Source organism: Python bivittatus, unplaced genomic scaffold (genome assembly GCF_059951505.1).
Source record: "Python bivittatus isolate LINGU-HERP-01145 unplaced genomic scaffold, Pbiv_v1 ctg000070_np1212, whole genome shotgun sequence".
NCBI lineage: Eukaryota > Metazoa > Chordata > Lepidosauria > Squamata > Pythonidae > Python > Python bivittatus.
This window is the reverse complement of record NW_028277034.1, coordinates 45566882-45590019: the sequence shown is the minus strand read 5'-3', so window position 1 is coordinate 45590019 and position 23138 is coordinate 45566882. Positions and strand designations below refer to the sequence as shown.

Genomic DNA, 23138 nt, shown 5'->3' with positions numbered 1-23138 from the left:
CAGAGCTAGGTGTTTGCATGTGTCCAAAGTAGGATAATTTGAGCCTGGTCATCACTCTGGATTGATTTATTTGATGATCCATATTGTTGACGATTATTCTCCATTTTTAATCTGACCATTCTCTATTCAGACAATCCCCCAAATCATGTTAATGGTCTTTGGGGAAATGGCATTTTTGCAGAACTCTTTATATAGCATTCCAGGTCCTGGGAGACAATTTTCACTTCCTTGGCTTTCCTGCCATAGCTTCCTCTCTTCTTGGAACCCCTTTAAGCAGGTGGTACATTGGAAAATTGTATTCGCTTATTATTGCATTTTTATGACAGTCCCCCACCCCAAGACTTCAAGGTGGGTCATTGCACAATGACAATCAGGCAGATTGGGCTGAGAGAGTATCTGGAATGAAGTCACCCAGAAACTGTCGGGGGGGGGACACTTTAAGCTGGGTCTGCCCATTTCAGATCTGATCTCTGCAATACACTGATGTGTATAAAAGGGGAGTTGACTCAAATTCATATTGGCTTAAAAGTTAGTTTCAGTGGTACCTCGGGTTACGAACTTAATTCGTTCCGTGACTCTGGTCGTAGCCCGAATTGGTTGCAACCCGAAGGAAATTTCCCCATAAGGTTCAATGTGATTACCGTTAATCCGTTCTGGTGTGGAGGACAGGGAGGTGGCTATTGCTTGGAGGGAGAGTCCCCCTCCCTACAACCATGTGTCAGGGGTGGAAAATGGCTGTGGACCGTGTCACGGGAGGGAAAATGGCCGTGTATCCTGTTTGTACCCCAAGGCGGAGTTCGCAAACCAAAGCAAAATTTTGCAGCCGGAGCTGGTCGTAACCCGAAAAGTTCATTAACAGAGGCGTTCGTAACCCGAGGTTCCACTGTATTTCTTCACATTTGGAGAAGTTCTTCAGTCTGTTCCCAGAAGCTTGGATCTCTTAGTAGTCATGACCTAACAAGCTGCTTTAAGAATGATCAAGATATTGTATGTGAAATGCTTCAAATTCTCCTGCTTTTGTGGTGTTTGTGCAGCATTCCAGATACACTTGCACACTAAAATATTTTTATCCTTGCCCTTAGATTAATAAATTAGGCTGTAGTTTATACCACCAATGGTATCTCAGTGCTACATGCTTTGCTAGAAACTACCCAGATAAGGAAGCCTCAGACTAGAGAAGCCCCAAGCTGCCCACTCCTCTCATTTTAAAATTGCTGTAGTCTTTCTGCACATCAAATCCTTCAGACATGAACACTTGTGAGGAGATTCTTTCATTTTAGTTGAAGGTGGCCTTTACTAAGCAATTAGTGACAGTTTAGATTTCTTTAGCTAATTAGCACTGATTAAGGGTTTAGCAAGGGATGAGATTGATCCCCATAAGACATGTCTTCATTTTGATATCATATGGTCACAAGTTCTTCCTTGTGTTCCAGTTGGTTAAATCTTACGTTCTCCTTCTTTCTTGCTCACCTAGATTAAAACTATCTTCTTGTTATAGCCCTTTATTATGCTTATTGAGATTAACTTTTCAGTTTTGATCAAACTTATCCTTTTGAGGGGTGCATGGATATAGATGGATACGTACATTGCCATATTTTCTTTTCCACCTGGTAGAACATTCTCAGACGTATTTGTGTATATTCTTTCTTCAACACATAATCATCAATATTAAAGATGGTGAATAGATTGAACTCAGGTGCCTTGTTTAATTAGATCTAATTCATCTAAATTACACCTCTTCAGAGTATAGCTTAATTCCTTATAACGCTGGACTAACAAAAGATTTCTCACACAGGTTTGATAAAAGTGCAAACGAGTAAAATTTTCCATTGCTATTTTGCATTTATCTGCCTATAAGCAAGGCAGTTGTCAGTCATATTCAGAAGTTTGTCCTGCTATGTGTTTCTGTTTCAGTCAGGAGGGATTTTTAATTAGGAAATTTTAAGGCAATTAGAGCAGGCTCTGCCTTACCTGTAAGCCCACAACTTTCCTTTACATTCAATGAATGTTGGATATTGAGGCATGGATGGCAAATTATATTTCTCCTTGTTGTTTAAAGGGTATAAAGGACAGGTGGGCAAACTATAGGCCTTATTGCCTCCCTGCCCAAGGTATTTGGACATTGCCATTATATTTTGTAGTATTTGGAGGTGATCCCTCACCTCCTTTTTCACCTCCATTCCACTAATACAATTTACTGGAATAATTTAGAACCGGATTCAGGTTCTAAATTATTCCAGAAAGGTAGTCATGCGAGTTGAAACCATGGCCCCCCTGTTGTGGAACAGCCTTTCCCCTGGAAGTTAAACTTGTCCCAACTCTGGTGATCTTCTAGAAGCAAATTAAAGCAGAGTTGAGTTTTTGGTGGGCTTTTTCAATTACATCAGAGGAACTTTGTATGCTCCTCCATTTCTTTGGGCTGTATTTTTAAAAATTTTATGATTGTACTAGTATCTTATATTTACTGTGGACTTTCTATGGTCTTGTACACTGCTGAGAGTCAGATGATTATGGTGGGATAAAAATCTAAGAAACAAAGAAATAATAACTCCAAGAGATGCATGGCACAAGAAGACCTTTACTGTAATATGCCACAGCCTTTTGCAGGTGTTTCGCTAATAAACAACTTCAAACCTGAGAATGCTGTTGTCACATGCTGGCTGAGAATTATGGGTGTTGAAATGCAATAGTTCAGGAGGGCACCAGGTTGGGGAAAGACTACTCTTAAGAGAGCAAATGAAAGTGCCCAAGCTAAGGATAGTGGTGTGATGGGTCAGAAAGATAGAGAATGTGAACACCCAACTGCTTCGAATGGAACAGAGAGGAAAGGCTGAAGAACAGAAGCTAAATCCTACATAAGGATATGCATAAGGGCAGTTCAGGTAGAGAATCCCCTGGATGTGAAAATAACTGGATATATATTCCTAGTGGCTCTCGGGATTAGGCAGTTGTTTTATCTGATTATCATTTCAGAGTGCAACAAAACTTCCTCCTAGGCTACATTATGAAGTTCTGTGGAAACCATTGCTCCCAGTTCTAATCCTAAAGGAGAATGGCAAGGGCAGCGGCCAAGCTTCGCCCACTGTGTAGCAATAACTCTCTCTCTATAAATTCAGCTGGCACTCAGGAGCCAGCAGTGGAAGAGTCAAGGACGAGGTTCAGCCAGATAAGTTATTTTTATTGCCGTTACAAGCCGCCATAATAACAAAGAATATCTGTTCCTGCAGTGTATCACCATCCGGCCTCAGCATTTAAATCTTACCTCTCTTGCTCCTGCCCTAATGTGGGAACAGATTTTTGCTCCTTATTTGTCAGCCTTGAAGGTGGAGGCCACCTGCACTTCATTTTGATAATGGTCCTGTCAGGCCTCTGACTGTTCGTTTCCAGCCTTGGCAGCTTTAGCCCTCACATGTAGTAAGGCAGGCTTCTTTTGGTTCTCGTCCTCATTTTTATTTAAAAATCTCTTTTACATGACTTTGAAGAAGCCTAGCAGACTCCTTCTGCTTTTTAAAAAATAAATCAATAAATCCAAACCTGTAAATTTCTGTTTGCAATTTGAGTGCTGATTAGATAACAGCAAATTAAAATCATTTCAGTACCACTGACCTTTCATCATTTTCCCCCCAGGTAGATAACTGTATATTTGGAGAGTTCCTTTAAACCTTTGGACTAATCTGCTGGAATCTGTGGTTACATTTCACCCTGTCACAGTGGTTTATAATTGGAGGGAGCATACACTATGTCTCCTCCCCCAGGACAGCAAAACTGATTAAAAGGATGAGGCTGACTAGCAAAAATGCTATTCAAACAGAACCCCTTTGAGATTCAGTGAAGGTAATAATCCACCCAGGAACACATTGTGCAAATGTTATGGCACAAAACATTGTTTTGTTCCTGCCACATACAGAGGCAAAACAATGGGTTTTAGCAGAAGAGACAGAGAGAGAGTGAGTGAGTGAGTGAGTGAGAGAGAGAGAGAGAGAGAGAGGGACCCCGAGGTTTGCTTAAATATTGGATTTTTGCTTTTTCTCAGTCTGTTTATTAAGGAAGGCTTTTGTGTCTTTTCCCCCCTGTAGGTTTCAAATCTAAAGGCGTGACTGAACTTATCAAAGAAATTGTAAAAGAGCAGTTTAAAGCCTTCCAAAGTGACATGCAAGAGACAGTGGCTCAGATTTTCAAGATTACATCGGATCTCTCTGAAGATCTTGAGAATACCAAAGGGTTGGTCAAAAGTTTGAATAAATCCTGCCAAAAATTTGCCCTTGATATTGAAAATAGACCTACAAGGGTAGAAATTCTAGATATTCGAACCCAGATCTTGCATATTGAAGAAGACATAAGCTTTGTATGTGAGAAGCCAATCGAAGAACTGCAAGAAAAGCAGAGGTCTTTGGAAATTGACCTAGAGCATCAAAGTTCAAGGAGTGATATTTACTATGACTCCCTGAACAAAACTCTTACTCAAATGAAAGAAGCACATGAACAACTTTTATCAGCTGAACGAAGCTCAGACCAAAATGTCCCCATAGCTGCTGAATCAATGAGTGATAATCTTACAAATTTCATGACAAGTTTACAGGAGAAAATGAAAACACAGAGCCTGATGGTTTTGCAGCTCTATGATGACCTCAGAATCCAAGATACCAAGATCAATAATCTTACCATCTCATTAGAAATCCAGAGAGATAATTTACAAGGTAGATGTGATAACATATTGTCCAAGTGCAGAAGTGACATCCAAATGCAAATGAAGGATGTGGAAGGGGACATTCATTCCTTAAATAAAACTCTGGAGAATCTTGTGTTTCCCTTGGATGATAAGATGAAGAAAATGAATGAGCAAATTAATGACCTCTGCTATGATATGGAGATTCTCCAACCCTTGATTGAACAAGGAGTTCCTTTCAGCCTTACATCAGAGGATGAATTGAGACTTGAAACAGATACTATTAGCCGAAAACTGGAGAATTTAACCAGTGTGGTGACAGGGCTGAGCTCCACCATGGAGAAACTCCACAAAAACCAGGAGGTACTTAAAAATGAAACTCAAGCTCATGATGAAATTTCTGAGAGGCATATTAATGAATGTTTTGTTTTAATGGAGGATGGATTAAACAAGACCATGATGGTTATCAACGGTGCTATTGATTCCATCCAAGATAACTATGTGCTAAAAGAAACACTGAATACCTGGAAAAATGAGACAGAAGCTTGCTGCAGTCACAGGGAGAAGATGGAGAATGTATTTATGTTAATACCACAATTTCAAAAGATGAATGAATCCCTTCAGATACTAGTCAACCAAAATGAGAAACCAAAAAGAATTTGGCCCTCTGCAGAATCTTCCTTTGATAAACGGAACGTCCATCACCTCAGCAGAGGTCACCCTAACCCAAACACAACATTATTAAATGTTCAAGAGCACCAGCAACACATAGGTCACCAGGATGAGAAAATATTGCTCGGCAGTCATGAATACAATGATCTTGAAGTGCGTCTTCAGGCTGTGGAGGCAAAAATCATCAAATTTTTGGCAAACAATTGCGTCTCAGTAAGGAACGTGAAAGCAGCTGCAACAGAGAATGAGAAAGCAGTCTCTCTTCAGCTTCAGACCTTCAATTCCAGAATCAGGGCTCTTGAAGCCAAAAGCATCCGTTTATCATTGAGCATCCCTCTCTTAAACAAGACAGCCAATGAAGCAAGGAATTTGTGTCAGGATGTCTCTGGAAGGATTAGAGAGATGAATACCAGCATTCCCAAACTGATGCCAACTGTTCACTCAGGTGGCATACTATTTCAGAAAGGCTTCCAAGAGCTCACGGGCACCATGGTGGAGGCCAAAACAGAAACACTGCTGGCCAACCTAACCTGGTATGTAGACAAGTCCCTAGAAGAGGCAGTAGACACGATAACCAAACGTCTAAAGACAACTGCTACTATTCCAAAGAAGTCATTACCAGGGAAAAAGATGCCTGTGAATACCAGTGCAAACCAGGCTGGGAGAAGTCAGAGAAACACTGATTCTACTTTAGAAGCAGGTAACGCACTGTAATGTTACCACTGTTATTAGTGTTGCCTGAAATATTCCAAAGATGTGTTTCCTTTTTTTTTTTTTGTCTGCGCTCAGTCATTGCTGACCCTGCAGTGACTGCTTGAACGAGTCCTTGCAGTTTTCAAGGCAATTGTTTTTCAGAAGTGGTTTGCCAGAGCCTCCTTCCTAGAACAGAGCCCAGCTGGCGAGCACAGGAGGCGGGGTTTCTGTTGCTTCGCGCCCTTTTCGGGCACGCGTGGTTTTTCGCGCTTACCGGCAACTGCTCCCAACTCCTTTTTTGCAAGGCGCCGCCAGCATTTTTCCTCCCACCAGAGTGAGAGTACCCATTTATCTACTCACGTGAGTTTCCAACCTGTTGGGTTGACAGGAACTGGGAAGGAAACAGGAGCTCACCCTGTTTAACGCGAAGGCTGGACTCGAACCACTGAAGCGTTGACCATTTCTGGCCGGCAACTTTCAGCATCATTAAGCCGCTGCGCCACCCCGTCCCCCTGTGTTTCCTTTATTCATGCTTAAATGCAATAAGATTTAAGTGTGATTTCTTTTTTGTAAAAATCTGCTCATTTTTAAGGGAAAATGAGATTCTGCATATGAGAAGATAATATATTTAATTTAAGTCCTTTAAAAAAAAACCCTAAGCCCATGGCAACAAGTATTAATTTCAACCAAGCACCAAAATAATTAGCAGGGATTGTTTAAATCCCTTTTGTTTTACTAACCAGGTTCAGACGCTGTGTTAAATTGTAGTTTGTTTGAATATTTTACTGAATTGGCTAGGTTTATATAACATCCTGTGCTCAAACCAAACAAACCACCTTATGTTATCCCAATCTTTGTGGCTTTACATATCTGAACCCCACATAAAATGATCTTCCTCCAACCAGATATGTTTGATTTATATTTTCTAGAATTCCCAAGCAGTGATACTATGAATCCTGGGACTTTTTATCCCCACATCTATAGGGTATTGGGCTTGGAAATAAAAAAGAAATACAAAAATACAGAAATCATAGAAATCATAAAAATTAGATGTTGAGGCAAACAAGCAAAACAGCAATAGGGGCATTTCTGGATGGCAGCCTTCTCAAATTTGGTCCTGTTCAGATTTGTTGAGAGTGCAACTCTCAGAATCTCTGAACCAATTTGGCAAATGGCCACACAAGCTGTAGGATTTTGGGGGAAGGTTATTTTATACTATTTTTGGCCACTTCTGTTGGAAGGTTTTCCAAAGCTCTATTAAATAAGTTCTGTGTCTGCAGATTTTCATTTTCCTGAGCTGAGGAGAATTGCTGGGCTTGTCCAATGGTCATGTGACCTTCCTGAGTCTCTCAGGAATATTTGCTTAGCTCTAAATTTGAGCTAAAATTATATTCAGGATAAGACAATGTGGATAAAAACATCTAAAATCAAGCAAAACAAGGCAGATGAACATAGAATCAATGTAATATAAGGTGAAGCTAAATGGTTTATCAGAATGAGCTCCTGATGACTACAGGTTGTCTTCTTAGCAACTACATGGAAATGATCTGCTGTGATCAATCAAACATAGGGCCACCATAGAGCAAGTCAATTTAGAACTTATGGGAAAAAGCAATGACTTCCTGGAGATAAGACTGGAGTTAGTAGACTATAAACATAGCATAACGAAAGTCCCAGGTTCTCTTTGCAAGTAAATCAGCATTGTTCCCGTGTGGTCAGTTGAATAATGACTACATAACTGAGACTCCATGGCAGGTGTGGCAAACAGTTTATAAAATCCCCTGGCAAAAAACTTAATATAAGGCTGCTACAGGATTTCTCTAAAGACAAGAGACATATTATTTTGAATTATCTTTTTTTAAAAATGGATTTGAAAAAACAATTATTTGCATGCACAATAAGGTTCATTGGTGAACAGCAAATGCATTTTCATTCTTTTTTGTGCATTGTTGCCTTAATTTCCATTCCTTCCGTCTCAGAGCACATGCTCAGAGCATACCTAAATTCAAGTGCTTGCACTTCATCTGATAATCAAGCACATAAAACCTTTAAAGTGGATTTGGGCTCAACAGTATTCAACTTTATTTCATATATGGCTGCTTATTCACTTAATTCCCTGGGAGCATCTTTTCTGCAGCGGTAAAAATAGTAGAAGTCAGCAGTTGTATGAATGAACTACTTTAGCTCATTTTTGCAAACTATCCCATCTTTCCATGTGGAGCTTCCTGTATTTCAACCTAAGCTGTTCCTTTATAAATGGCAATTTCACAAAACAGCATAAATATGACAAAGATGATTTCAAAGATTTTAGGAAGAGTGGAAGGTCTCAACATATGAAGTTGTATCAAACCATTAAACTATCTACCCTAATATTATTTGCATAATTTTGGAAAACTAATGCTTTGTTAAGACTGATTTTACATGGTACACTAATCCCACAGTGAACAAACTTTTGGTGATAATTTTTGTTGGGGATAAAGGGTCTCACTATCTTGGTAATGAAACTCCACATTATATGAGTGAGTAGGGAACTACTCCCATTGATGATTTATGCTGACTGGGAAGGTCACCCCAGAGTTTTCATTCATCCACAAGAGAGAGAGCTGGAACTAAGGAAGCAAGTTATTTTCTATAGGGTGCCTCTTGAGTGACTTATAGAAAGACATAAGACCTGCCAAATAAGTCTGTTAAGCTGATGGGAAGGAAGATGATCCATATATGTTAGCTATCAGCACAAACAGAGATTTAGATTCCCCCCCACACACACACACACATACACACACACCAGAATTCCAGGTTCAATCTCCTGTCCTGATAAGCACCACTTTAAGCTTTTAGATTCTATGCACTTAGTTAAGGCCTGAACCTAGGAGATCTGGTAACTGAGTGAGGACCTCAAAATAATGATGTGCTTGAAACATAAATTGTAACATATATTATCCCACTGTTGCTTTATTGTTCAGTGCAAAGACATCTCCCTACATGTGTTTTCATTGCAAGAGATTGAGCATAATTCTAATTTAGTTTAGCTCTTCATGCTTCAGCTTTGCATATGTGGTTCTGTAGGGTGGGAGACAGGGGTAAGTGTGTGATTGTTGTTTGTAATTTGCCCAGAGGAAAATAATTGGAGATGGACACCACTGCCTCATATAGGAAACGGAATGGCTACAACAGCAGCAGTTCCTTATTGCTGAAGTATGGACAGACTCCCAAACAGGGAGGGAAACAGTACATGTTCCTTCTGTTGATTAAGCCCTTAAGCAATTGGCCATCCTTGGAGCAAAAACAGACAAAATATCTGTCACTGTTATTACTCAGGGTCAAAATCAGATCACTGAGAAAGTAGGAATACAAGTTTTTTGTGAACTGGGGTATATGGCCTATCAGTGGTACCAAGGCACATGATGCATCAACTCCATCAGGCCAGTGCCTTGAGGACAACTACCTTTGAGCGCCATGAGACATGTCTTATCAGGGAAGAAAAATAGAGCTTAAATATGATAACAATAGACAAGATCATGTTCCGCTCTGACTGTTGTATGCAGATTGAGGATGAAATCTCAGACAATCTCAACCCTAAAGACAGATGAATTAGCATGTCGGAGGGGTCATTGCAGAACTGCTGGCCATGGTCCTGAAAGTAATGAACTGATTCAGCCCCTTTGGTCTCTTCAGTCCTTGCTGGATCATGAAGACTGTGGGGATTGTCCCAAGCTGTTTGATTTGGGCTGTTGCTTCCTCATGGCGTGGCATCACAATATCGCTGTCTCATTGTAAGACTGTAAAAGTTGAGATCTTTGGGGAAGGAGTGGTCTTAAAATGGAGTAAGTCAATACAGTGCCATTGTCTCGCTGAAGTAGCCCACTTATTTCCGAACTTCCTAGCAACAATATCATCGTATGAGATTCTTATACAATAAAATTTCTTGCATCTAGAAAATCAGAGTGCTTTGTAGGTTTTCTTATGTATGTTTCGCTCTGATACTGCAAACTTCTGCTGACTCTTTCCTCTGCCATCGGTTAGTGTACACGTGGAGGAGGGCTTAGCTATCAAATATTCTTGCTTAGACTTCTGCCTTATGGGCTAAAAGTGTGTATAAATTGAATTCTACAAAGCTATACAATTGAATAATAGCTTTAATTCTGTCTGAAGATCCAGAATTTAATATAGATTTTCCATCCCAGTAAGAACTAGACTTGGGTCTACTGTAGCATTTGGGGCTTTGTTTTGTGCTTTCCTGTTTATCTGCAAATCCTATAAATAAAGCTAAGTAAGCTAACATTTCCTCTCATGTTCCTGACATTTGAACTGCACTTGTACATTGCTTTGTCCTGGACATTATTGCTGTGATCGATGGAATGCAGTGTGTGTTGAGAGCAGGAGAGAAAGAATGAGTAAATGCTTAGTTAAGTCACACAAAAACTTCTCAGTGTGTTTCAGGCTGTAAACATCATCTGACTAACTTCAGAAGGGGAGGGTGGACTCATACAAAGCTTTGCATTTAGCCTGGTAAGCTCAAATTCATCACCGTTGAAGTGCTGTGATTGGGCTGCAAACTAAAGATAGCTCAGAGTAGCAATGAAGTGCCTGTGAAAAGAGGCAATTCATACATCTGCAAGCAATCAGCACTCATTCTGAAAACCCTTTTCATCTCCTAGACCTATCTACCTACCTCTTAAGCATACCTGGCCTATTCTTTCAATACCCAGAGGCTGGCCTGCCTGGCAATCTTGTTGCAAGAACATGTATACTCTGTTATTACTGCTTAGAAGTCCTAAGTGGTAAATGTGTTGTGTAGTCTCTAGTAATTCAGTTCAGTTCAGTTGTGTATCACAGTGCTATAGAACAATGACTTCTAGAGGACAGTTCAAGGGGGATCTGGTTGTCTCTGAGTATTCAATTTATACTGTATATGTAACAGAATCAAGGAAGTATCCTGTACCCAAATGTATCCATGCAAGCTGCAGGTAGGAATTGTTAGGATTTGTTTATAAAATGCCTACATTTTTCTTGGTGTTATAGGAAGGTTTTAAAAATGATCCAGGTTCTACCCTTGCACTTACAATGAGAAAGTCGAAGGGCTACACAGAGGGGAGAGGAAAACAAATAAATTCAGATTGCCTATGTTCCCAATGATATAGGTGGGAAATTGACCATAAAGATGGCAGTTCTTAAAAAGGAGAGTCAAAGAGATGTTGGTCTCAACTAAGCTGAGGGAGTGGCCCATACACTCACCTTTCTCATTGCATTGGCCAGGTGGAATGGCTGTAACTACAGGTGATATATTAGAGTGCTGTTTCATGAAAAACCATCAAAATATAGTAGGTCAAGTAAAATGACAGGCTGGACCCTTCTCCTTGTGAAGACAGCTTTCTATATAAAAGGTATTTTAACTACCTGCAGTCTATAACAGAGCTTAGAACAGCTCTATGTCTTGATTTTGTTGTACTTATAGGCTGAGTTTATTCTTTTGCATATTCTTATATATGAAAAGCTGTGTGGTGTCTTGCAGAATATTCAAAATGCCTTCAGGTGCTTGTTCTGTTTCACTAGATTTAACATTGTTAATGCATCTCTGCCCACCCAGCATTTCACACATGAAAATAGAGACATGTTTATATAATACATCTGGTCTCTTACCACCCGCCTCCTGCTTGTTATATTGCTGAAGGCTATACTTGGTCTGTTGGACTGAATATCTTTGCAATAACTAGTCCTGCTTTAAAAGCCAAGAAGACATAGTGATATAGTGATTACAGTGTCAGGATAAGGTTGCACAGGCCTGGATTCAAATCTGCCCTCAGTCTTTTGCTCACTAATAACTTAATTTAGTTGCTTTCTCAGCATAACCTTTGCATAGGCATCCTGTGGGGAAATAAGCTGAGATAGGAAGCCATGTATATGCCCTGAGTATTTTGGGAAGAAGGTGGTTTATAAATTAACATTCCCCAGTATAACAGTGTTTCATACGTTGCATGCATTCTGCTATAGGATGGCCCACCAAGTTTTAAGGAGTTGATTTAAATATGCCATTAATTCAAAATAAACCAAAATATTGGTCAAAAACAAACATTATTCTCTAGTGAGATGTTCACGAGAAGTTTCTATTTTCATGATAAAAGAGCAGGCCTCCATTATGCTTATCCTGTAAGTCAACCTTCAGAGTACCCAATTTTGTTCAAATCCTAAGGAAATCATGCAGCTTAGGTTCCCATCTGTAAAATGGGAGCTGGATTGTAAAACATTAAGAGGTATTTTATTGATGAATGAAATGTTACTTGACAGTACATCCAGGCATGCAGAGCTGGGCTGAGTGCAGCCCTTTCATTTTAGATTGACAGAAATGATGACTGATTAGCCAGTTGAGTCCCAATGTCATCTAGGCCAGCAAAGAATGTCTGATGAAATTCCCCGATGGCAAATAACATTAGGAAGAACAAATACACTATGCTGGAAAACAGCATAATTTATATGCAAATAAATAATGGTGGCTGACTTGACTAGGAATGGTGGGGAAGAATTCTGTTCATTTCTTCAGTTTCAGTGAACGGACCTAATTTTCACTTTTCAGACAAATATTGTATAGACTAGGTTCCCCCACAACCACCACCACCAACCCAGGAATTTATCTTTAAAATATAAGGGTTATCTTAGATTTCCTGAGGATATGACAATTTGAAGGAGATGATTTTTTTTTTCCTGTATCCTCTTTGAGGGTGAAGAGATTTATCTAAAATTAGGACTGTGTTCCTTTCAAGTAACTATGGATAAATGACTGGGAATTGTTAACTTTTACAGTGGATTCTTAAATTTTAAGATGGATGTCTATGCTCTAAACTTGAGTATTAGGGAAAATGCATGCATATATGTTGGGCAAAACTGCATGTGACAGTGTATATTACAAATCTGAGGCATAAAATGTGCAAATGGTTGGACTCAACATATAGGAAACTGATGTGGATTGCAAATAAATTGATGGAGTGATTCATCCCTATCCAGTTGGTGAAGGGATGAGAGAAACCAGGGACTAAACATAAATTAACTTTAATCTTGGATGCTACTTTCTGCTGTGGGGGCTAACCCTGGCCATTCATGCTTTTTTCTTTTCAATCCAGGGGATTATCTGAGCTGCAGCAGCTCCCCGTGTCAAAATGGAGGGACCTGTGTTAATGAAAGGAAGGGCTTTGTCTGTGCTTGCCGTTATCCTTTTGGAGGAGCCAACTGCAGTGCCAAGATGACGGAGGAAAATGCTGCAGCCATAGGTGAGCATATGCAGAATATACTGCACCTGTTTCCTTCTTCTACAGGGTAGAGATTGAAGGGAGGAGAACATGAAAATCTCCCTAATGGCAAAGACAATCCTCTGTTTGGACCAGCCTCCCATCAACACATATACAATTTAATAAATAACCAGCAGGTCTAAGATAATTAAACAAGATGGCCCTTAGCCAAGCATCCCAGTCATAAATGACAGCAATGTTTGTTACTAAAGCTATGAAATTGCATCATGAGGAAATTGGATGCACAGCTAAGGCTGCACACATGGGTTGCATTTCAGACCTCTGCTTTAGGAAGAATGGGTCTGGCTGTAGTGTTGTGGTGTGGGACAATAGTTAAGGCAGGGTTTCCCAAACTTTGTGGTGTCATGGCTATCCTTTTACAGTGTTTCTCAACCTCAGCAACTTGAAGATAGCTGGACTGCCCATTCATTTTCCATCTAGAATAACATTTCCCAGGTAAATGGGAAATAGGATGGTCTATGCTATACCTTTCCTCCCCATTGGCCATGTGTCACCTGTAGTTCAGGCTCTTGCCTTCCTGGGAGTTGGCGCCTTGCAAGCCCTTCACTTCCTGACCTCCCAACCATCATGGTTAGGCAGAAACTGATGCCCCCCCTCAGATGTGTTTACAACTCCCCAGGGGGGTCATAAACCACAGATTAAGTTTCTAGACTAGGACTGAAGAGAACCAAGATCAAATCAACCTTCAGCCATGAAAGCTCACTAGGTGACTTTGGCACTCAGCCAGTCTTTCTCTCTCTCAGCCTAAATCATCTCACAAGGCTGTTGCTGGGAGGTTAACATTGGAAAAGAACAACTGCTCTGTATGCTGTTTTGGGTTTGTGGAGGAAAGATGGAATAGCACCAACCAAATAAAGGAAAACATTTTTATCCCTGACTTTTCTGCATTCAGAGAAAAAAAAATCAGTATCAGTATGTATGGGTTCTGGACACTTTTTTGCTTCAGTGTTACATGTTCTAAAAATCTTTAGTTCTGTTCACGCGACACAATGAACCACAACTTAGTGTGCTATATCAACTCAGCAATATTTATGGTTCTCTATGTCATCTGAACCCAGAACGTTGATTATGTGGTTAAATAAAGAGAAGATAGGTGGTTTGAAAGAAGAGTGAAGGAATCCATTTATGCCAAAGTAGAAAATCCTTCCCTCAATAGAGGTGGAGGCCTCAGACACAACTTGTCTCCCATTTTTCATGCTGCTCTTTCATCAGTCCCCAGGAAGATTAAGACCACTTCACAAGTTCACCAGGGAGGCAACTTAATGACCCACTTGGGGATAAGTGAGGATTAGGAGCAAGACATCCACATCCCAAAGACTCTACTAGTCACATCTCCTATTGTCCCTTCAACAAGCCCATCATGTTAGTGAGAAACGCAGCCACCCTGGTAGACATTTATGGGGTCCCCCTTAGCCAACTTTCTAGACTGAAGAAGGTGCTTTGACAAGCAGCGAAACATTTCAGACCAAAAGAACGGAAGTCCACTTGCCATGACTCAGCCCAGATAATTCCACCTGGATGACTGAGAATCTTCATCAACATAGATGTTGGTACAAACATTGGCATGCCGTGCAAATTTAATATGCCATGCATATTGGTGTAGAATATATTGCTGCAGTAGCATGTTGGAAACAGAGATGTACTATTGTGGATTGCTTAACCTTTAAACCATGTCCTTCATCTGGGATAAACTAAAACTCCCAGATTTCCTGTTTCCATAGCTGGAAGAGATTTCTGGGCCTGGGCAAAATATACTTCTGGTGTTTCCAGTTAGCTCTTGGAAGCTCTTTTTGGCTTTTGCAAGTGCCAGAGAGGGCAAGAGGAGGATATGAGGTGGTATGAAGCACTTTGTGGAAGCCAATTGCTTTTCTTCATGAAACAAATCAAATTTTGCTCACTCAAGCCTGGTAGAAAAGGCCAGGACAAAAATAAATTTTATTTTCTAAATGTCATAGTTTACATTTAGATTTCATTAAAAAAAACCCAAAACTGAGAATATGAATACTTCCCATGCCCTGAATATTTTTACTTCCCATTTAGTTGGGCTTTCCAAGATTTAAAAGTTCTACATTTAGCCTGGACTGTCATGTTGGGTGCCTCTGATCCAAGCATTGCATATAGGACTGCATTGCTGGCTCTTTTTCTTGTCCATGTCCCCAAAACATTTAGGTGATTTCATGCATTGCTCAGTGAGGGAGCTCCAGGAAAGTGCCTTTGGTGGGTTCGTCTTTCCTTGGTAGATCCTCCAGGCAAGCTTTTTGGCAGCCAGAAAGGGGAGAACAACATTCTAAGAGAACAGAGCAACTGTTGTAATTGCTCATAATGCTTCTAGGGCAGAAGTATCCAGTTTTATTTGTGCCAAGAGCCACCCTTGGCTTTGAATGATATGCCAAGGGTCACATGCCAAAAATAATGGGTACAGCCAGAATAAATAAAACCCTGCTTTTATTTACATATACAGTATGTGTAGTTAAATTTTAATATATTTAATGTGATGAACTAAGTAATTTTCCCTCCCATCACTTTAAAAGCTAAAATTTGTTAGCAGCATTTGGAGGGCTCTGGGAATCACTCCAATGTTTCAGGCAACCCTGGTTTGAACATCTCTCACTTAGGTCATTGCTGGCTCCTTCTGCACACAAACATCCAGTGAAAAATATTGTTTAATTAGGCATTAGTAGAGGCATTTTCTAGTTTGGGATCCTTGCAGCTGCCCAACAAAGCCAGATGCCAGCAGCTGGCCTGTGCAATTATACCTGTTACAGAAAAAAAAATCTGATGCATATTTTGCTTGATATATATCATACTCACATCTTACATTTTAGTCATGCCTTTCAACTGTAATTTGTGGAAAGCCCCTTAACACATTGCAGTATTTGTAAAAATCAGAAGGAATTTTTATCTAATTAGATGTTCTTCCATACAAAGAGACAGCAACAGTCACAGAGACTCTGGCCATAAAAAGAAAATGTGCTAATTTCGGTCATTTTTATATTGGTGGAAGCATTTGTTTAATATCTTCTTCCTCCTCCTTCTCCTCCTCCAATATTCTTCTTCTTCATCATCATCATCAACATCATCATCATCATCATCATCACAAATATCTCAAATATAGTTGGCATCTTGCGAGCAAATTTTGAGCTGGGCAACAGATGCAAACTTGTTACTTCTCTAAAAGTGTGTGATATAAACATTGGAGGAATGAAATCATAATAGTTTTTTTTTTCCTTAATAAAGCAGCACAGGATTGACATCTTCTACCTGGTTCTTTTATTTACACACACACACACACACACACACACACACCACTTTTTTTCTGGTGCATTTGACATTAATTGTGAAGAAAATGGCCTTCTCTACAATTTAAGAATTCATTTTTGTTTTCTTCTTTAGTTCTTGAGAATTTGACAGGAGGCCTGGGGGAAAGTTTATAACTCTACCTGTATCTGCCATATGAAGCTGATCCCATTTAAATCAGCAATTCTGCATGAGGAGAAGACAACAAAAGGCAGGCTTAGAGGGCGAATGCTGAAAATAGCATCTCCGAGTACAAATTTCCTTGCACTCTTTTCTCATTAAACTTATTCTGTGACATGACAGGATTATGCTGATTTCCCCTCCCTTGCTTCTTCCCATTGGCTACTATTTTCTAGGAAGGTGGGGAAAATTGCAGCAAAGTGACAATATGGAGAAAGAAAGAAAGAAAGAAAGAAAGAAAGAAAGAAAGAAAGAAAGAAAGAAAGAAAGAAAGAAAGAAAGAAAGAGAACATTACCAGGCAGAGATATTATCCTGCATTTTCCCCGTATTACCCTCATTTGATCTGATGAAAGAGAATTTGTTTTTGAAACTCTTTCAAAAAAGCTGCAAATATCAGAGAAATTGTCATGGAAGGTGCATGGTGTTCTTGTCCTTATTTAATTATAAGCCAAAAGGTGTGTGTCTGTGCAAGAACACCCTGTCTTTTATTGTACCATCACTAGCCTTCAGCCAACTTGATTTCTCATGCTTTCCATTCTCCTTGTCCCAATGAAAAATTATCCACCCAGTGTTTCTCCATACATTTGGTAAATAATTTTGAAATGCAATTGTCCCTAGCTTTAATCAAGAACTAGGCTAGACGGTAACATTGATGATAACCAACTGATTTTGTTAAAAAAACAAAAGTAAAAATGTTCACAAACCACCCTGCCCCATGGCCTACTGACAAAGCCAAGTCTTTGAGTCTTTCCAAACACAAACAGGGTGGAGTCCATATGGAATTCAGGGGAGATGTTTGTCCAGCATGCAGGGGAGGCCACAGAGAAGGCCTGTTTCTAGTGACCCATACTGCTTCACTGATGAGATCCGGAGTATGTCAATCTGGCCAGATCTTACTGGATAGGTAGAAACGACGAGAGAAAGATGGTCCTGTAGTGTGAGCTTTAAAATTTTTAACAAAGAATAAAAAAATCTTCCATCGGGAGTCTTTTTTACAAGTGTAATAGCAGAGGAATATAAGGCACACTGATGAAGATTGGGGCTACAGAAAAGGGCTAAAGTTCCCCTATCAACCTGAATCATACCTATATGCTGGCAATTTTCTTTAAAAAGCATTCATGTAATTGTATTGTCAAAGGCTTTCACGGCCAGCATACGATGGCTGGTGTGGGTCTTCCGGGCTGTGTGGCTGTGTTCTTGAAGTTTTGTTTCCTAATGTTTCGCCAGCACCTGTGACTGGCATCTTCAGAGTGCAGGAGCACAGACAGGAGCAGTTCTCTCTGTGCCCAGGGTGATGTGACCCTTCTGTGGGTATTTATAGAGATCTGAGGGGGGGGGGGAAGGGGGGGATTTGGGGTGTGTGGGTGGGGTTGAGTTACTGAGTGGCTGCTTGTTTTGGTGTCTGCTTCTGTGTGTATCTTCCTGGGGATTAGGCAGGGTTTTTTCTTCTATTGAATTGTTAATGAGGGGCTGCTGGGGGTGATTAGCAAGTTCATTGTGTGAACTGTTCACATGAGGGTCACATCACCCTGGGCACAGAGAGAACTGCTCCTGTCTGTGCTCCTGCACTCTGAAGATGCCGGTCACAAGTGCTGGCGAAACGTTAGGAAACAAAACTTCAAGAACACGGCCACACAGCCAGGAAGACCCACACCAGCCATCATTCATGTAATTGATTATTGTAAGAATTGCATCACATCAAGGATGATCTAAAGAGTTCTAAAACTTTAACAACTGTCCTCAGTGCAGCCTCAGTGCACCTTCAAGGTCTCCTCTTTCTTTGATATTGGACCTTGCAATTGGGGGTTCAAGTCTGCCATCGTGTCTAGTTCCATTCAAAAGCTCTACTCAGTTTTTACATTCTGACCATATTTACTGATTGTTTGTTTGTTTTGCAGATTTTTCAAAGGGATCTTACAGATATGCACCAATGATCGCCTTTTTTGCTTCACACACCTATGGGATGAACACACCCGGTCCTATTCGATTTAACAATCTGGATGTCAACTATGGGACCTCATATGTCCCAGCAAGTGGAAGGTTCCGTGTACCCTACTTGGGAGTATATGTCTTTGAATATAACATTGAATCAAGCAGCCCATTCATCTCAGGCTATCTGGTGGTCGATGGAACAGACAAGCTAGCTTTCCGATCTGAAAATGGAAGTGATGACAAATATGTTACTAGAGTAGTTACTGGAGATGCTTTATTGGAACTGAACTATGGACAGGAAGTCTGGCTCAGGCTGGTGAAGGGCTCTATCCCAGCAAAATATCCACCTGTAACTACATTTAGTGGCTACTTATTGTACCGCACATAAAAGCTGTCACCCAATATTTCTTCCCTGTTGCTTCTAACTTCTTTCTACCCAAATAAAGGAAATCTCATTTAGGGTTGCCACCTCTTGTTTGGTAGATTTCCTGTGCCTCTAATTTTTGCAGCATAGACACAAATGAGATAGGAAATACATTTCCCAACCTTGCATTCCAGTGCTGGAAAAAGGTCTATCAGTGCCTTTCTTGCAGAAGAACTTTACCAAAAAACAGATGGTAACTCAGCCATTTGAACAATGACAAAGAGCTCATCCTCAGTCTTTCCCAACCTTGGCAACTTTCAGGTGTGCAGATTTCAGCTCCCAGAATTCTTATCTATGGCCATGCTGGCTGTGGAATGCTGAAGTTTGAGGTCAACACGTATAGAAATGGCAAGATTAGGAAACAGCGTCATGCACGATGTTATGAATATTATAAGCATGTAAAAGAGTCTATGGAGAACAGGTAATGTTAATTAGACTTTGATAGCTCATGATATTCACATGATATTAGCTAAGGTAAATTGACTTCAGACTTGCAGGATTGACTGTTTTGTTTTTATTAGAAAAACTTAAGTTATTCAGCTTTAACATGTTCTGCCTTCTGTTGAATTAAACATTATAGCATTTTTGGGAAAGCTCTGAAGGTTGTATCTGAAGCGTTGGAGGATTACTTGTGGTCCTAGTAATATGCTAATAGATTCTGATCTGATCATTTCTGAAACCATGATTGTGTTCATCTACAACTTGTATTTGAATGGTTCTGTTCCCATGTCAATGGAGTGAAAAGACCCAGGTGATATATGCTCCTTTTAAATGTAGACCTTTCATAAATTCTCTCTGCAGCCATATGAAGCAGTATCATGAAAAACTTTCAACAGATTAGGATCAGGGTGGCAAACTGTTTTCCAGTCAGGGATTGTGGCCTTTCTTAATTTTGTTTTGTTTTTTGTTTGTTTTAACTTTAGTTTAGCTTGGTTTCAAGAGTGCCGTAGTAATGTATTCATGTCACTAGAGGAGGTGGTTACAGAAAATATGACTTGCTTTTTGTACATTTTGGGTTGGTTGAGGGGCTAGGAAAGTTAAAATGGTAACATAGGCACTAAGCATAACACAGGTTAATGTGCCTCCTTTTGCCGTTATTTTTTGCCCTTATTTTTGAAAGCATTTTGTGCCTTATGCATTTTTGCCGTTATTTTTAAAAAACAAATGGGGAACATCAAGCTGCTGAAAATGCAGTGATTTATTTCCAAATTTAAGCTGCCTGATCTTGGGGAATTCTAGAAGCTGAAGTTTCTGGGGGCTGAATGGGGCTGAAGTTTTCCTACCCTTGAATTAGGAGGAAGATCCAGATTGGTGAAATGAAGTTAACTTCATTTGCCAAATTCAGTATGTGGTTGAAACTATATGCAGAATTCTACATTATTCTTCCAGCACTTCACCATATATAATCAAGAGGCTTACATCTCATAACAAAATTAAATTTTAATGTTCTTATTTACCCATGCTGCATTTTATACACATTTTGTAGTTACACAAAATTAAACTATAATTGTACTGTGCAAACTATCAATTTAAACACTGAATTTCCAAGATGTGTATTTTTGGAGTTTTTTAATAAATTGTGTGTCATGCATGTAAGAGATTAATAAACCAATCAAAGCATAGGTGATGCTTTAAGGGTCCTGAATGAAGGCAATTTCCCTTGCTTTAACATAGCATAACATAAATTGTTGAAAAAATTACCTCTAATGCATTGCTTATTTCAAAAGAAGTATACGGTTTGCTTGTCATCAACATGGCACACCATCCACAAGGGAGAGCTTTGCTGAAAATCCGATTAAAAATCCATATATTTAAACTATATTAGGTCAATTAGTCAATTAATAGCATCAATTAAGGGACTAAGACTTTCATCATTCCTGCATCCACTGTTGACTGATAAGGAATCTGTGATGCTTTAAATGTCAAACAAAATGAGATATAGGAACACAGTTGTACCACCAACCATTACTGAGAACCATTTTAGTCCACTCCATGCTATTTTTTTTTTAAAATCCTGTCTTCTGTTTATAAGATAAATCTTCAACACACCATAAATCCTAGATGTATATATTACTGCCCTTTTCTCCACTGGTACCATATCGTTTTGTAAATACTTAAAATCCCCAATTTGTCACTAACCTATCCTAGCGTATCATTGAATTTTATCATGCCTCTTGCCCACATGGCTGAATCCCTCCCCATCCCTTGTATGACTTTGTCAGTTTAATAATCTGTTTAGCCCTCTTTACTCCTGCTATGGATAAGGCTAAATGGCGTGGAAATTACCCTGCAGATGAAATTCAAATGACCCACTAGAGACTGCATCTTACTCTTAAATATGACTTTCTTTGCCCTTGCTGCCCTCGTCACTAAATCCTTCAAGCCAGGTTTCTATCCACAGAGATGTTAATTGTTTTCTTTCAAACTGAGATTCCTGATAGGCTTTCTTGTTATGCTTGTCTCCCTGATGCAAACAAATTTCATTTCTTTGAAACACACCTGTGACCTTAAGGCTTTTAATAAATGGAGATGAAATCTAGTGTATGGGTGCAGCAGCAAGGCTGATGTTCAATTCAATGAATTCCTGATGTTCAATTCAATATTTATAGTTATCTCTTCTAAAAGCTGATTGAATACCTTTAATTGTGAAATGGATGGATATTTATAGATCTGTTATTCTATGGATTAAGGTAGTGAAACATTAACAGTAGAAGAGGTGATTGGTGGGTTCATCCATTCACCTCCCTATACAGTTTGGGTCCGTTTGAACAGAAGAGAATGGTGCCTTTTGACTATTATTCCTGATATCAACCACTGGCCTAGTTTCCTTCCCAAGTACGTATACTTTTGCCATTATTTTCAAAATATTTGTGCTTTGAGGGGTGGGGGTGGCGGTTAGGCAAGCTCCCACCAAAGCCAGTAGGGTGACCATTTATAGACATATATATATGTATCACATTGCAATTTACAGTACAGTCAAGGATTTTAGCATAGTCAGTTTTGGAATATTGCATCTGTCTTCACTTGACATAACTGACGACTATTATTCTCACCTTTATTTTTCTGTGTATCAGTTAGGGACAACAGGTAGACATGAGATGGGCTTATGCTATCTCATCTCTTTTCTAGTGTCACCCGTATCTTCATAAGCATGTGGAAGTCTCCTTATGAACAATGGTATGCAGGAAGACTTGTTCTTGGCACATGTCCAGTTCTATTTAGCAGGGGTACAGCCAGGATTTTTGTTGTTTGTTCTGTATATCCCAAACATCTTAGTTCAAGATACATGTAGCAGAGGTATTGGAACAGAGAGACTTCTTTTATTTCCTTTTCTCTGCACATAGAAAACTTCTCTCCATCCTAAATTTCAGAGAAGAAGACAAATCCATCCTGTTGTTTTACTTGGCAATTACAATTCATTAATATAGTCTGTAGCATCATATGAGGTGCATAGAGCAAGCCCTACTATTAGGCAAAATGAAATATTCACCTCATGTGGCAACATTTCATGAGGGAAGAGGGATGGACAACACGGAGCCTGCACTGTGTGGTAGAACTTTTGTTGTTGTTGTTGTGTCTTCGAGTCAGTGCTGACTCCTGGTGATTGCCTGGACTAGTCCCTGAGTTTTCTTAGGAAGATTTTCAAAAGTGGTTTGCCATTGCCTCCCTCCTAGGGCTGAGAGAGAGGGACTGGCCCAAGGTCAGTCAGCTCGCTTTGTGTCTAAAGTGGGACTAGAACTCATGGTCTCCCAGTTTTTAGCCTGGTGTCTTAACCACTACACCAAACTGGCTCTTGTGGTAGAACGTGCAGCTCCATTATCAGTGTTGAAGAAAGATGCAAGTACTTATCCAATAAGATTGTTTGTTTCAGGTAGCAAAATGTTTGGAGCTGGCTATGTGAGTGCACCAACAATGTTATGTGTGTGGGGGCAAGAAGAGTATTTATTTATCATCTTCATTTCCCTCTTCATC

The 23138-nt window shown here is 39.8% G+C and overlaps 1 protein-coding gene across 2 annotated transcripts in view; it reads left to right on the top strand.

The window, feature by feature from the left end:
* The window catches only part of MMRN1 (multimerin 1), a 68689-nt gene extending 47973 nt beyond the window's left edge, over positions 1–20716 (top strand). For both annotated transcript variants that reach the window (XM_088133059.1, XM_088133058.1), the window contains exons 6-8: positions 4077–6038; positions 13147–13293; positions 18709–20716. In XM_088133059.1, coding sequence (XP_087989185.1) covers positions 4077–6038; positions 13147–13293; positions 18709–19130 — 2531 coding nt within the window. In that variant the 3' untranslated portion in view covers positions 19131–20716. The remainder of the gene's footprint in view (positions 1–4076; positions 6039–13146; positions 13294–18708) is intronic.
* Positions 20717–23138: the final 2422 nt, after the last annotated feature.